Source organism: Narcine bancroftii, chromosome 2 (assembly GCF_036971445.1).
Source record: "Narcine bancroftii isolate sNarBan1 chromosome 2, sNarBan1.hap1, whole genome shotgun sequence".
Classification (NCBI taxonomy): Eukaryota; Metazoa; Chordata; class Chondrichthyes; order Torpediniformes; family Narcinidae; genus Narcine; species Narcine bancroftii.
The window spans coordinates 332382071-332397722 of record NC_091470.1 but is presented as its reverse complement, the minus strand read 5'-3'; the positions used below and the strand labels follow the sequence as shown (position 1 = coordinate 332397722).

At 43.2% G+C, this 15652-nt stretch overlaps 2 protein-coding genes across 10 annotated transcripts in view; both read left to right on the top strand.

The window, feature by feature from the left end:
- nbeal2 (neurobeachin-like 2) overlaps positions 1-10887 on the top strand; it is a 279397-nt gene extending 268510 nt beyond the window's left edge. For all 8 annotated transcript variants that reach the window (XM_069922096.1, XM_069922092.1, XM_069922097.1 and 5 more), the window contains 2 exons: positions 5506-5641; positions 6700-10887. In XM_069922096.1, coding sequence (XP_069778197.1) covers positions 5506-5641; positions 6700-6807 — 244 coding nt within the window. In that variant the 3' untranslated portion in view covers positions 6808-10887. The remainder of the gene's footprint in view (positions 1-5505; positions 5642-6699) is intronic.
- A 1934-nt stretch (positions 10888-12821) lies between these two features.
- kif9 (kinesin family member 9) overlaps positions 12822-15652 on the top strand; it is a 158235-nt gene continuing 155404 nt past the window's right edge. For both annotated transcript variants that reach the window (XM_069922101.1, XM_069922099.1), the window contains exon 1: positions 12822-13294. In XM_069922101.1, coding sequence (XP_069778202.1) covers positions 12977-13294 — 318 coding nt within the window. In that variant the 5' untranslated portion in view covers positions 12822-12976. The remainder of the gene's footprint in view (positions 13295-15652) is intronic.

Below are 15652 nucleotides of genomic sequence, written 5' to 3'. Positions count from 1 at the left end.
AGAGCATCTGCCATGACGTTGTCTTTACCTGCCCTGCCAGATGTTGGTGGTGAACTCCAACACGTAGGAGAGGTAGCGTTACTGTCAAGACGACCACGGATCTTTGGCCATCGCGAGTGCCTGCATGAGGGGCTTGTGGGCTGTGAACACTGTGAAGGGCCTGCCCTCCAGAAAGTAATGAAAGTGCCGGATGGCCAGGTACAGCGCCAGGAGCTCCCGGTCGATAGCACTGTACTTGAGCTCCGGCGGACATAGCTGTTTGCTAAAGAAGGCCAGCGGGAGCCACTGTCCATTGAGCCACTGCTCGAATATGCCCCCTACTGCAGTGGCTGAGATGTCCACTGAGAGTGCCATATGTGCCTCCAGGTATTGGTGCACCAATAGAGTTGCGTTGGCGAGGGCCTCCTTTGTTACAGCAAAAGCGGTTTCTGCTTCCTCCGACCAGGTCAGGACTTTCTCCTTAGCGGCGATCAATACGAACAGCGGTCGCATTGGTGCGGGTGGCGCCGGGGATGAACCAATGATAAAAATTCACCATCCCCAGGAACTCCTGCAGGCCCTTGAGGATGGTTGGCTTGGGGAACTGCTGGACGGCCACAACCTTCTCTGGCGCTGGGACAGCCCCTGCTGCCGAGATGTATGCCCCAGGAACTGCAGTGTCTGCTTGCTGAACTGGCACTTGGCCACATTGACTGTGAGGCCAAACTCCGCCAGTCGGGCAAACAGGGTACGGAGGTGGGCCTTGTGCTCTTCACGGTTGTGGCTAGTGATAAGGATATTGTCCAGGTAAATAAACACCAAGTCCAAGTCCCTACCCACTGCATCCATGAGGCGCTGAAAAGTCTGGGCCACATTCTTGAGCCCGAAAGGCATACGCAAAAATTCAAAGAGGCCAAAGGGGGTGATGATTGCCATCTTGCTGGTGTCCTTGGGGTGGATCGGGATCTGATGATAGCCCCGCACCAGATCGACCTTGGAGAAGACTTTTGCGCCGTGGAAATTGGCCGAGAAGTCTTGAATGTGGGGAACCATGTACCTGTCCGGTGTGGTCGCGTCGTTCAAATGCCAGTAATCCCCACAGGGTCTCCAGCCCCCAGAGGATTTGTGGACCATGTGGAGGGGGGATGCTCAGGCGCTGTCCAAGCGACAGATGATCCCCAACTCCTGCAGTCGGGAAAAACTCTTCCTTTGCCAGCTGCTGTTTCTTGGGCAGAAGTCGCCTGGGCTTGGCGTGCAGCGGGGGGCCCTGCGTGGAGATATGGTGGTATACCCCATGCTGGGGTAAGGTGGCACCGAATCGTGGTTGTAGGATGGTGGGGAACTTGAATACTAATCCCTGGAAGTGGCGATGGCGGTGATCTCGGGCTTGCAGGTGTCTGTGCCGTCCAGGCGCACCAAATGGAAGGTGCGAGCGTTGACCAGCCTCTTGCCCTTCATGTCAACCAAAAGGCCATGTGTCCTCAGGAAGTTGGCCCCCAACAATGCAGTACCCACTGAGGCTAACATGAACTTCCAGTGGAATTTGTCTTTCCTGATCTGGATCTGCGCCCTGCGGATACCAAAGGTCTTGATGATGGAACCGTTGGCTGCCTGCAGGGTGGGACCATGAGATCGGGTGCGTGTCTCGAGGGCGGTGGGGGGCAGGATGCTCAGCTCCGCTCCTGTGTCCACAAGAAACGCCAGCTGGTGGACTTGTCGATAACGTGAAGGAGGCTGTTCACGTGGCCAGCCGTCGCAGCCATCAACGGCGGCTGGCCGGGTTTGTCGGCACTTACGAGCTTGCGCTCCCCAGCGCTGATGGTAAAAGCACCAAGTGGAATGGTGCTCCTCCGGCTTGTGCTTGAGGGAGCGTTGCAGCCGGCTGGCTCTTGGTCGCGCAACCTGACCAAGAGCTGCTTCATTCTCCCTCTTGGTGCACCAGAGGGCTATGACTCAGCATGGATTCGTGAAGTTCTCATCCACCAGGAGTAGTTGGATGTCCTTGGGCATCTGCTCGAGGAAGATCTGATGGAATAGGAAACAAGGTTTGTGATTCTCCTCCAGCGCCAGGATCTCGTCCATGAGGGCTGATGGTGTGCGGTCCCCAATCCCGTCCAGGTGCAGGAGCCTGGAGGCACGCTGCTGAGGTGAGAGCCCGAAAGTGCCTGGAGTAGGTTTTTGGTGGCAGGATATTTACCCTTGGCCGGTGTATTAGATCATCCATCCTGGCGGCCGTTTTTTCATCCAGCACACTCACGACGTGGTAGAACATCGTGGCATCTCCTGAAATGTTCCTCAGTTTAAACTGCGCCTCCGCCTGCTCGAACCACATTCGCGGGCAATGGGTCCAGAATGGGGACAGTTTGATGGCAACGGCGTTGATCTCTGCCAGATCCATGTTCTTGAGACCAGAGAGGTGTCTGGGCTCAACAGGGTCACCAATGTAGAGCTGGCCACAGCCAAGAAAGACACAGCCACCACGATGTCGTTAACGACTGTTTTATTCAAATTCAGCACACACCCCTTTAAGGGCAGCGTGAGCTCAGTCACTGCATGCGTGGTGGTGTCATAATCGCTGCCCCAAGCACGCGCTGGGCAGGAGATTTGAGGCAGGGAGAAACCCTTACGACGCCATCTTCCCATGGCTGCCCCGCCACATGGCGTTACAGGCGGGGGCTGGTTCGCCATGAGAGAGTGCCCTGCCACAGTGCAAAGTAAGAGTCCTTAAATAAATCTGAGTTTGTTGTTTAGAAGTCTGATGGTGAAGGGGTTAGCAACTGTTCCTGAACCAGGTGGTATGAGTCTTGTGTTACCTATACCTCTTTCACAATGACAGCAGTGAGAACAGAGCATATCCTGGGTGATGTGGATCCTTGATGATTGTTGTAGCTCTCCAACAGCAGCGTCCCATGTAGATAATGTAGGTTCTTGATGGTGGGAAGAGTTTTGTGATATACTGGGCTCTGTCCACTACCTTTTGCAGGCCTTTCCACTGAAAGGTATTGGAGCCCCCATGTCAGGCCATGATGCAACCAGTCAACATACTTTGCACTACACATCTGTAGAAGATTGCCACTGCTTTTGATGTCATACCACATCTCTGAAAACTCCTGAGAGGCATTGATGTACTTGCTTCATGATGACATTAGTGTGTTTGGTCCAGGATAGGTCCTCTGATATACAGTACATCAGGAACCACACTCTATTGAAACTGAGAGTTTCACAGATAATACAAGGTTGTAAGATTCTTTGAATTTACCATCCCTGCCATGGTTTCCCTTCCAGATCTTACTTGTTTGTGACAGGTGCATGCTTTTGAACTTGAAGGATCCCTGGATAAATTTGGTGCTGTGATTTTAAATGTTTCACGACCAAGGACAAAAAGAAATAGGGCACAGTTTCCTCACTTAGAGTGGGAAAAAATTGTTCCCTGCAATCAGCTAATCTGAAAATATCCTGCTTCGTTTCTGATTTTTTTTCCAGAATGATCTGGAATGTAACTTTAGATTTTCCTCTTAAACAAAATTGTAGTGATCAACATTTTTATTTCAACTGTAATGGAGAAGTTGTGGGTTGATTAATGGGTGTATCACAGGAGATCCCAAAGTTAACACAAGTGGGCCAAATGGACATCTGTAAACTTGGACATTGTTTGTAATGATATTTAAAAAAGAGAAAGAGGAACAAGAAAATTAATACAGATCTGCCTGTTACCCATTCCTGAAAGGTGAACATTTTTAAAAATTTTACCTCTGCATTCATTCAGAGGTAATTCTAAAAATAAAGTTCCAGGCCATTCAGAAAAAAAGTATCAAACTAGCTCTTTTTTTTAATGTTAATGAATTATTAAGACAAAAATATTCCTGTTTCATTCATTTTCTGTATTCTCTGTAAATAACCACTGAATTTCACAACACTTGCTTTATCTGGGAATTGTTACAAGTTCACAAACCTGTTTCTAACAAGTAAAATCGGAATTGTAAGCCGTAGTAAAGATGCTCATTCAAAGAATTATATAGCCGATCATCCTTCGATGGTCTCTTTGAAATTGCACTGAGGGATCTATGCCCACCAATAATATAAGCCAGTGTTCACACTGACAAACCATTTATACAATTCAAACCTACTGTAGGTCCAACAATTTATTACCTCAACTTTATAAACATATAGATTCTGTACAGATCAGTACTTTGTATATGTGATATTAACAGGCTTGCACTTACCAATACTGTGCCCATTACAATTATAGGCTTATGCCCAACAGTACTTGACCTTTGTTATACGGAGATAGACTTATGCCCATGTGACTAGAGCTGAATATGGTCTTAGATCCAAATCTGAATTTGTTTCTGGGTCTGACTAAGCCCAAATGTTTCTTGGGTTTCTGAATCTTTGTTCAGATTCCAGGCTCAGTCTGATCCCTTGGTCTCTGTACTCAATCCAGTTTCTGATTCATATTCCCAGTCACAACTCTGGGACTTGGCCCTACATCAGCTGGGCCCTGGGAAGATCCACAGCTGCAGTCTATGTGGCTGCAAATGCACAATATAATAAGCCGCCCCTTCTGAGGAGATGGGTTGTCTGGTGATTTCCAGCTGCTTCATTCAAACTTTTGTTGGTTTAATGGAAAAAATTGTAAATGTCCTAATTATAGGACATTTTATCTTGGATAGAGAAAATCTTTCACCATACAGGACCATTGACAACCTGCACATTTGGCCTGCAAGTTTGATGGAAGAGCAGAGTTTTATTTTGTATCTAACCTATTACATTTGGTTTAACTATTTTATCACCTAATGAGTATCTTATTTTTTCATCCCATTGTAAGGACTGATGTTCTACCTCTTGATGATTAGCAATTTCCTTTTTTTTTGGTGAATTTCATGAACTCAGAACCATTTTTTCTAGCTACCAGGCTGAAACATCACAACTGCAATGGTGCTGAGCTAATGTATGCAAAATCAAGGCAAGAAATAAGTACTGATTTTGATCAAGTACAGCAGAGATTGACTAAAGTAATACCAGATCATCCAGATTTAAATTGAGAATGAGGTTTCATAGGTTTTACCTAGAATGTAGATGGTGATCTGATAAAGATATTTAAGCATTATATAGAGATTCAATAGAACACATACAAGAAACTTAATTTCAATGGTGGGAAAATTCAGAAGAGGAAACAACATTCATTTTTAATTAGCCCCTTAGGAAACCAGTTAGCACTTTTTAAAAAAAACATACTGTCCAAAGTCATGGAAGTCTGTAATTTTCTTGCTCAAAGATCTGTGGATTCTAGGTCAAAATAAGATCAAATTATTGAGCCTCAAATCATCTTTTAAATGAGCATTAAGGAATGTGGACCAAAGATGAGTGAATGGAATTGAGCCCCAATTCAGTTTTGATCCAATTGAATGGTCGTACTGGATTGATAGGATGTATTGCCTATTTACTCCTGCTCCTAACAATGAACAAAATGTGACATTTGTTATGGCTAGAAATAATAGTAATTCATTATTGTTTTACTTTCAGTTTGAAGAGTGCAATGCAACCAATGGTCATGAAGGTTCCCATCCACTGTGTCTCTGTTACCAAAGATAACAGCCATATTCTTGTTGGTTTGAATGATGGAAAACTTATTGTGGTGTCATCAGGAAAACCATCCGAGGTAAGGCTAATAGTGAAAAAGGTAAGGAATCTAGGATGGATAACAGTAATTACACTTGCATTTACACAGCCACAGCACCCTTTAATGTAAAAAAGACATCCAAAACCTCTTCACCACACAAGGATCAAAGCAACCTTGAGCTAACAAACTCCTACATTTTTAATCATAATCTGAATGATAAAGTAGACTCTATGGGTCTGAAGCACCTAACTCTGTACCTACGTTCTAATTGTTCCCTAGCCTCATGACACAGATTCAAACTTGTTAGGAACAGAAATTAATTTATTTCCTTTGAATTAAGATTGAATTGATATTTAATTCATGTTTAGGATGATCCAATCAGATTTTTATTCCGATCAAATGTGATATTCAACTCTGCCCCAACTCCCACTCCCCACCCTGAAAAGCCTTTGGAATACTTCAAATATTTTTTGATGATTGTCTAGCACTTTCTATATATAAGAAAAATATGCTTAAACTTAAACCTTTATTGACTTGGGGTACTCTTTGCCAAGTTAACAGTGCTCTCTCAGTGTTCTGGACATTAATTAATGAGAATTCATCTAGTGAATCCATTGACTCTGTTGACAAATTCTGATTATAAAGACGATAAGATATTGGAATGGAATTGTGCTATTTGACCCATGGAGTCTGCCCTGCCATTCCATCAGAGCTGGTTTACTATCTTTTCAACGCACTCTCCTGCCTTCTCCCTGTAACCCTTGATTCCAGTCCTAATCAAAAACCTATCTACTTTTTTAAATCTTAAATATCCCCACAGCCATCAGCAGCAACAAATTCTTTAGATTCACCATCCTCTGTGTAAAGAAAGTTCTTCCTCATCTGTTCTATTTGAGTAAGGACGCAGGTCTGCCACAGTGGCCTCCAAAGTCCAACATACAAAATTGGCTCTGTTTTGCAGGTGGACAAAACACTGCAGTATTGCTGTGTATGTGGACCAAATAGCTTATCAGCGGTCAACACTTTTAAGACAGAAGGTTAATGTATATAAACTATTAATAACAAAATCTCATATTCTGTCTCTTTTCTTATTTCAGATGCGTTCAGGTCAATTCACCAGGCGTTTGTGGGGTTCTATCAAGCGTATTTCTCAAGTGTCATCTGGTGAAACTGAGTACAACAAGACTGACATAAGCACAAAGTAAAACTCAACCGTGATGAGTTGAATTTCACCAAAAATTAACTTCCTGTTATAATCAGCAAAAAAATGCTTTCTCTATTTATTTAAAGGGAAATAAATGAAAATTCAGCAGAGCTGGAAGGTCAGAGAGTTATAGGTTGTGTGTTTTCGACGGCAATGTGAGCTGCTTTCACCAACCAAAGCACCTATTTGAATCGAAGAGATTTAAAGGGTTCAATGTTTACAAAAAAAGTGGAAAAGGGTCAGATGTCTTAATAGTTCAAGGATTTTTAAACCTTTTTTCACATGGAATTGTCAGTCTTTGGCAATTTCTATCTGCACAGTGCAAACTACTGTAATTTGTATAGTGTGGTTATGAGAGAATGAAGAGGTTAATAACTCAAAAGTTTTTTGAGGGCAGGAAATTTATTTTATATAATTAATCTGTATCTGTCTTTTTATCATATTGGGAAAATTATAAACATAATAAGACACATCACTCAAATTTAAAATATTTGTGCTGGATTTTCTTTACCTATTAAGTTACTTGTCACATTTTCATTTCATTTATTTTCATGTTCTAAATTTGCCTATTGTGAACATCTACTGTTGATATTGTATATAATTCACTGTTAGATTAAGGTCTCTGAAATTAGTTCTGGTTCATACTAATTTTCCTATTGAGAGAACTGAGTTTTAGATTGAAAAATGTTAGTAGAGAGGAGGTTTGCAATGGTGATGTTTTACTTATGTTTGATTACAACTTGCCTCCTTTGCTGCTACCAAAGAAACTAAACTCTTCCTTTTAATTATTTTGAAAGTACCATACATGCAATCCACTAATAATTAACCATTGTCTATGATTCCAAGGTGGAAAGGAAGAATTCTCTGTATTATCTATCCTGTCAATTTATTTTTGAAAAAAATGATAACCAGTAACAATATTCAGTTATCCCCAGTGATAATTATTACTGCAACCATGCCTATGATCATGGCGGCAGTTCATCTTTTCCGTCTGATCTTCCCATCCTCTACCTGCACAACTTTCCCTCTTTTTAAAAATAATTTAAAGATCTAAATTGTAATCTTATGTCCTGCAATTTTATCTCATCTTCTTAAAATGTTTACCTTGTATCTTAAAGCATTGATTTCAATTTATGTCGAATGCATTTCCCTTCAGTGTGGTAGAATTACCAACTTTCCATCCATGTATTTTCAAAACTAAACATTTCAACCATTATTTTTTAATTTACTTTGCTTCCCATTCTCTGTTCTCAATATTACCATTATGCAGCATTGCATACAAATTTCCACCATCCTGGAGTGTTAGGTCGATTCCTTGAACTGAAAACAAAAGTAATATATGCACACTGCCACCTGGCTGGTTTCAGATCCAACATTGAATGGTTTGGAGAAGTAAATAATTCATAGGGAGTAATTTGAATCACCTAAGACCAAGTAAAATTAAGTTAGGCATCTGAAATTTATCTCAGCCCCTTGAGCTGCGAAGGAAGTCAGGGGAGAATCAGCTAAATGTTCCTCTTTCAAAATATAGCCATGAGAATGGGATTGAGCAAAGCTGTCAGTCAAATTCAGATCAGATATGATGAAAGGAAATTGGGTTTAAATTAATCACAAGATGCAATGAGTAAAAACACACAGAAATGCTGGAGGAACTCAGCAGGTCTCACAGCATCCATAGGAGGTAGAGATATACAATAGACAATTTGGTCCTGACCTCTTCTTCACAGTATGAGTAAAGAGCAGGCAGACACCTGAATTACAGGGCTGGGGAGAAAGAAAGAAAGAGCATGGGGAGGAGCATAGACCAACAGACAAAAGGTGATAGTTGGACATCGATTGTCTATTGTATATCTTTACCTCCTGTGGACGGTGCGAGACCTGCTCAGTTCCTCCAGCATTTCTATGTCTTTACTGCAATTACAGCATCTGCAGACTTTTGTGTTTCACAAGATGGAATGAATCTGGCTCTTTAGGATAGAAATGGAAGGGTAAAAGGCACTAGACGCTGAATGATTTGGTTTGGATCTCCAACATATATATTTTAACGTTGTTGTAAATGCTTTAAAATGAAAGTGGGGAATTAATCATGAGCCAATGAAGTGGTTCACATGTTCATCTTTTTTCCAGCTTGATACTTTTCTTGGGCATAGTATCCTCATTTCTGTACTCTACCACATAACTTCTCTTTGGATATCATCAAAGCATTTTCATTCATTTTTGTTTAATGGATAGATAAATCCTAATATCTTATTCACTATAATGTCAGAAAAATTCTTCTGAGATGTTCTTAAAAACTCTTGGAAATGTGGTGACATTCTTACTGGCTCATGGGATTCCTTGGCTTGTGATTATTCAAAATTGGGCAACATTATTTGGGAATGCACTGAGCATCTTAAGTCTCTGCAACTGCAACACACAGGCACATCATCTCAAACAACTCACCCCCACCAACAAGAGTCTACAGATCCTGCATAAACACTTCAACCAGAATGCAACCAATAGAACTGGAATGGAAGCAAGTTATCCTAAACTCCAATGGATTTTTAAAATTTCTGGCAAGTTGTTTTTGTATTAAGCTTTCTGTGTGTTTTACTTGTTAGAAGCACAAGAAAAGGCTACAAATTTATGATATATTTCATCTTTCAATGGTTAGTGCAATGCAGTTACAGCCCGAGCATCCCAAGTTCAAATCCAGTGCTCTCTGTAAGGAGTTTGTACGTTTTCCCATGCCCTGTGTCTCCAAAAACGTACATGGTTTTTAGATTAACTGGGTGTAATCGGACGGCATGGGTTTCAATGGCCAGAATTGGCTTTTACCATATTGTAAATATATTTTTTAAAAGATCATGTTGATTTTGTGGGGGCATGTCATTCACATAGAGGTTTAGGCAGTTAATAGTTGAACTTTGAAGTCCTGCGTCATGAACTTTAACACTTAATCTAGGATCTCTAGCAATAAAAGTACCGACATGCTCTTCAGCAGGTACCATCCTTGCAAATCACGTGCTCAATCTCCTTTATTGGTTACAGACTAGAGATCCTAGTTTTTTTCTTCTTAGGTTCCTTTCAGCTAAGGTTAGGAACTACTAAGGTTTGAAAATCTGAATAGTGCCTCACCAATGGAAGTCAAAAATGGACTGTGGTAACCATTCCTGACCAATAATGGCACGAGTTCATGGACCGAAAAGGCCTGTTACCATGCTGTATGTCTAAATTTAAAAATTAGATTTAAAAACAGGATAAGGGTGAATGATGGGGGGAAAATTTGGTGTAAAAGTTGTGAGTACCTAAATTTGTTGGAAGGGGATTGGAATCTATCATGTTGACAGCAGTGAACACTTTTCAGCCAAAATTACATTTGAAATAAGGTGAGATAAAACAGCAATTTGAAGTTTTTTTTAAAGAACATACTTTAATTCGTATTTATTGGACTGCCTGACTGCAAACAATACTTTTACTGAGGATATTGTTGAAGCTCATCAAATCTATGTAGAGGATAAATTCTTTACAGTGTGTGTGTGTGTGTGTGTTTGCGCACATGCGTGCGAGAAAATCATTTAAAAGGGAAAAACGTGCCTTAAATGTATAAATCAATGGCCTTTTATTGATGCATTTGTTCTCTTACTGCTTGTAATTTGAACTTTTGCTTTGAAAAACACTGAAAAAATAGATGAAAATAATGAATTTTAAAATAACATTTTTATTGTCTTTATATTCAAAGAGGAACTATGCTACTGAGTTTTAGCTACATTTTGAGAGATTTTTAAAGTTGTCAAAACTCCCTTTCGATTGCTCCCCGCTAATTCCTCATTTTCAGTGTTTCTTTTCCTCTTATTATTACTATTCCAGTTCCTCCTTTCTTATTTCCTTTTTTTTTTAAAAATCAGGAGAGATGTTAAGTATGGTAAAAATCAAAGACAAATGACATTTCATAACATTAGCTGTTCAACTGAAGCAGATATGTCAATAAATGGAAAGTCCAGGAGCCTGGATTAAAATAACTATACTGTACTTCAAATCCTATTTATGGAAAGTGAGAATTTGAATTTTGAAAATAAAAAGCTGGTTTTGATAAAAATGACAGTGACAATCTAGAACAAAATTCAATGTATGCCTTTGACAATGAAAAATATCTTGGGGGCATTTTGTAAAGGAAACTCAAAAGGTGAAGCAAAATAGTGCTCTCAGACGGTTGATCAAAACTTTGAAAATAAGTGACAAAAAAAGTTTTCAATTTCTTGTTCGAGAATCATCCAGTACAGAACAGCACCTTCAATCCAACTCATCCATGATGACCTAGTTTGCATTTCAGACCAATCCTATTTGCCCTCATTTGGTTCATATCCTTCTCTTCTTTTTTAATCCATATATCAATCCAAATGTTTTTTGCATGTTATAATTGTAGCCACTTGTATTGTTTCCAGCAGCTTGTTCCAGATATGGATTATCATCTGAATATATAGGTTCCCCCCCCCCACCATTTCCTCTCACCTTGAAACTATGTCCACAGGTTCTGGTATCATGTATTCTGTGAAAAGGACTGTGAGCATTCAGTTGAACAGTGCCCCTGATAATCTTGTAAACCTCAATAAGGTCACCCCTCAGTCTCCTGCATTCCATGGAATAAAGACCCCACCTATCCAACCTCTCCCTATAACTCAAGAATGCAGTCCAAACAACACCCTTATGAATATCCTCTACACACTTTATATCTTCTTAACCCTTAAGACGCAGGAGCAAAATTGGGTCTTTGGGAAAAACTCTGAGTAGTATCAAGAGGTCCCAACTTTTGTACTCAATACTCTGCTTGATTAAAACAAGCACGCCAAATGCTTTCTACACCACCCTCTCCACCTGAGTTGCAACTTTCAGGGAATTATGCCTCCGTATACCTTGGACGCTCTGTTCTATAACACTCTCCACGAGCCTGCCATTGACTGTGGAACCTTGCACTTATCAAGGTCACATTTCTCTTTCCAATCTTCTGTGCGCCTTCCCAACTGGTCGAGATCCCTCTGTCAACTTCAGTGCCTTTCCTCACAGTGCACTACACCACCAATGTTAGTGTCATCTGAAAATGTGCTCAACTATATTGTCATCCAAATCATTAAAATAGATGCCACAGGCTCCCCATTAGATCTCCCCATTCAAGTGTCTTAAACGGACTTGTCTCCACTATTTCCTTCTACTGCAGTGGTAGGATTCTACAGTATCAGACCTGTGATGGCAGGCATTCTCCTTTCGAGCTGCTTAGTCCCAATGGGACTGGGCTTTGGAATTTGCAAGTGGTAGGCCTCTGCAGGGTCTCGACCCGAATCCTTGTCCCTTCTCGACCCACTGAGTTCTCCAGTGGTTGGTTTTTTGCTCCATATAACCACTTACAGCACAGAACAGGCCAGTTCGGCCCTAGTAGTCCATGCCGTAGCAAATCCCCACCCTCCTAGTCCCACTGACCAGCACCCGGTCCATACCCCTCTAGTCCCCTCCTATCCATGTAACGATCCAGTCTTTCCTTAAATGTAACCAATGATCCCGCCTCGACCACGTCTGCCGGAAGCTCATTCCACATCCCCACCACCCTTTGCGTAAAGAAATTTCCCCTCACGTTCCCCTTATAATTTTCCCCCTTCAATCTTAAACCATGTCCTCTAGTTTGAATCTCCCCCTTTCTTAATTGAAAAATCCACATTTACTCTGTCTGTCCCTTTTAAAATCTTAAACACCTCTATCAAGTCCCCTCTCAATCTTCTTTCTCTGTAACTCAAACCTTGAAATCCTGTCAACATTCTCGTGAACCTTCTCTGCACTCTCTCTATTTTGTTTATATCTTTCCTATAATTTGGTGACCAAAACTGTACACAGTACTCCAAATTTGGCCCAGACATTCAAGACCTGCACGTTTCCCCCCCGCGAAAATCTCGGCCGCCACAGTGAAATCCTGCCATCAGCGAGAGAAATCGAGGCCTGTGGACAGGGTGTCGGTGCTGTACTTCGGATCGACCTTTCAGTCCAGTTCATTTTCGGGGTTTATTTCGATCTCGGAGCCAGTGTTCTGGATTCCTGCCTCAATCTTGACTTTCAGCAAGAAGTGGACGGCGCCCTTCACTCGCCGCTTTCGAGCATCGGCCGGGCCGCCACAGAAATGGCGGGAGCGCGCCAGTTGCCACGTGATGCGGCGACCTCGCCGGGCGCGCGTCGGGTTTCCACAGCAACCGAGCCCTGGCGACGGACGCCCTGGGCGCGCTCATCATGGCGGCCAAAGCAGTGAAACCCGCTGTGCGGGGGGGTTCACCAATGGGAACCGCGTAGATAAAATGGAGCGAAACCGTGGTGAACTCGGTGAAGTGATCGGGCAGGGCCGAGTTCCAAGCGCGGTGGCCGTGGGTGCAGCCTCCAGGGTGTCCATGGCCCGGACTGGGAGTTGGAGCCTGATGAGTGAGACAGGAGGGGTTGAGGGAGGAGAGGAGAGAGACGCCGCACCGCGCCCGGTAAGTCTGCAGCATTTCGCTCATTCCGTCTTCCACGGACCCGAGGGGAAGCTGTAATATTTGGGAAGGCTTATTCAGTCTTGCTGTCGTCTCATTTCAAGTGTCGTAGGCCCATGGTTCAGAGGGCAAGAAGGTGGAGGGAGTGGAAATGTGGTCAAGTCAGCAGGCACCCAGAGCAAAATCACTCCGGGCAACAAATCTTTCGGGGGTGGGGGGTGGGGTAGATAACTTCAAGACGGACAGAAAGATCATTTTGGACTTGCTGCATCACGTAGGAAGTTCAATGAACTTTCATTGAATTTACCGTGTTTCATTGCATAATGAGGCCGACACGTTGTGTTAGTTCAACTGACCTTAAAAAAAATGTTTTGCTGTTGATTTCCATTTGTACTCGACGCTTATCACCTGCCTGCCTTCCCTCACGTCTTCAAGCTTTCTCCCTTGTGAGCCAACTGCCTCATTCCCCAGTCCTTATTGGTTCCCCCTGGGATACAAGTCCTTTATGTACAGGTCACACCTGCCCCGAAAGAGGCCCGAATGGCCCATAAATCTGAATCCCTGGTCCCTGCTCCAATCCTTCAGCCATGCATTTAACATTCCACCTCATTCTATTCTTATACTCGCTGCCGCTTGGCACAGGCAGTAATAGTTCCAAGATTACTACCTTTGCAGTCCTGCTTCTCAACTTCCTTCCTAACTCCCTGTAGTCTTTTTTCAGGAACTCTTCCCTTTTCCTACTTATATTATTGGTACCAATATGTACCACAACCTCTGGCTGTTCTCCATCTCGCTGCAGGATATCTTGGAGACGATCTGAATCATCTCGGTCACCTGGGAGGCAAACTACCATCCAGATTTCCTTCCTGCATCCACAGAATCAGCTGTCTGACCCCCTAACTATAAGAGTCCCCTGTCACTACTGCCTTCCTCTTCCTTTCCCTACCTTCTGAGTCACAGGGCCAGAGTCTGTGCCAGAGGCACAGGCACTGTTACTGCCCCTATGTAGGCTGTCCCCCTCCAACAATACTCAAACAGGAGTACTTATTGACATGGGGTACAGCCATAGGGGTACTCACTAGTACCTGACTCTTCCCCTTCACCCTCCTGTCTGTGATCCTCCTGTGGTCTCAGTATGACCATCGGCCTGTAACCTCCTTGCTCTCCTTGACCAGACGAAGTTCACCAAGCTGCAACTCCAGTTGTCTAACACAGTCCCTTAGGAGCTGCAGCTCGACACACCAGATGCAGACATGGCCGTCTGGGAAGCTGGAAGGCTTCAGGACTTCCCACATCTGACACCAAGCACAAACTTTCTGTGCGCAATTAACACAGGTAAACCTACCTCGCCTCATTAATGCCTAAGCCCATTGAGCCTAAGCCCATTGAGCCAAAGCCCCACCACTCTGCTATCCTCTCACTCCGAATGCACAACCAACCTAGGGAAGGCAGCAGTGTTAGCACATCACCATCCAGGCAAGGCCACAGTTTTACCACATCACCATCCCAGGAAGGCCACAGGGTTACCACATCACTGACCTATGGAAAGCCGCGATGTCACTGCACCACCGACCTAGGGTAGGCTGCAGCGTTACTGCACCACGGAACCGGGGAATGCCGCAGGGTTACTACACACCAACCTGGGGAAGGTTGTGGGGTCTCTCACCACTGACCCGGGGAAAGCTGCAGGGCCATCACATCGCCGAACCATGGAAAGCTGTAGCATTACCGCACCACCAGCACTCCATGTGTCCCTTCCAACACTGCGCCTTTCCCGACAGAGCTTCAATCACAATCCCATTCCAACTGGTCAGTGCCAATCACAATCACCTCAAGGTGTATACATTTTGGTTTCACCTAATTTCAGGGCACCATAATGTTTGTGACATTTGGCTTCACAGGTGTTTGTGATAACTCAAGAATATGTTTAATTGCTTCACTGGTGTAGGTATAAGAGAGCTAAGCTTGCTTCTAAGCTTTTGATTACCTTTGGAATCTGTAGTTGCTATTTTCCAACATGAGGACTAGAGTTGTGCGGATGAAAGTCAAATCAGCATTGAGGCTGAAAAACAAGAATAAAACAGTCAGAGACATCGCCCAACCCTTAGAGATACCAAAATAAACAGTTTGGAACATCATTAAAAAGAAAGAGTGTCCTGGTGAGCTCAATAATTGCAAGGGACTTGTATTCTAAAGCAGACTTTGACTGCTGAAGACAGAAAAATTCTCAACATAATGAAGTAAAATCTCCAAACATATATCTGACAGATTAGAAACACTCTTCTGGAGGCAGGTGTGGATGTGTCAATGACCTCATGAACAGAAATACAGAGGCTCCACTGCAAGATGCAAACCATGACA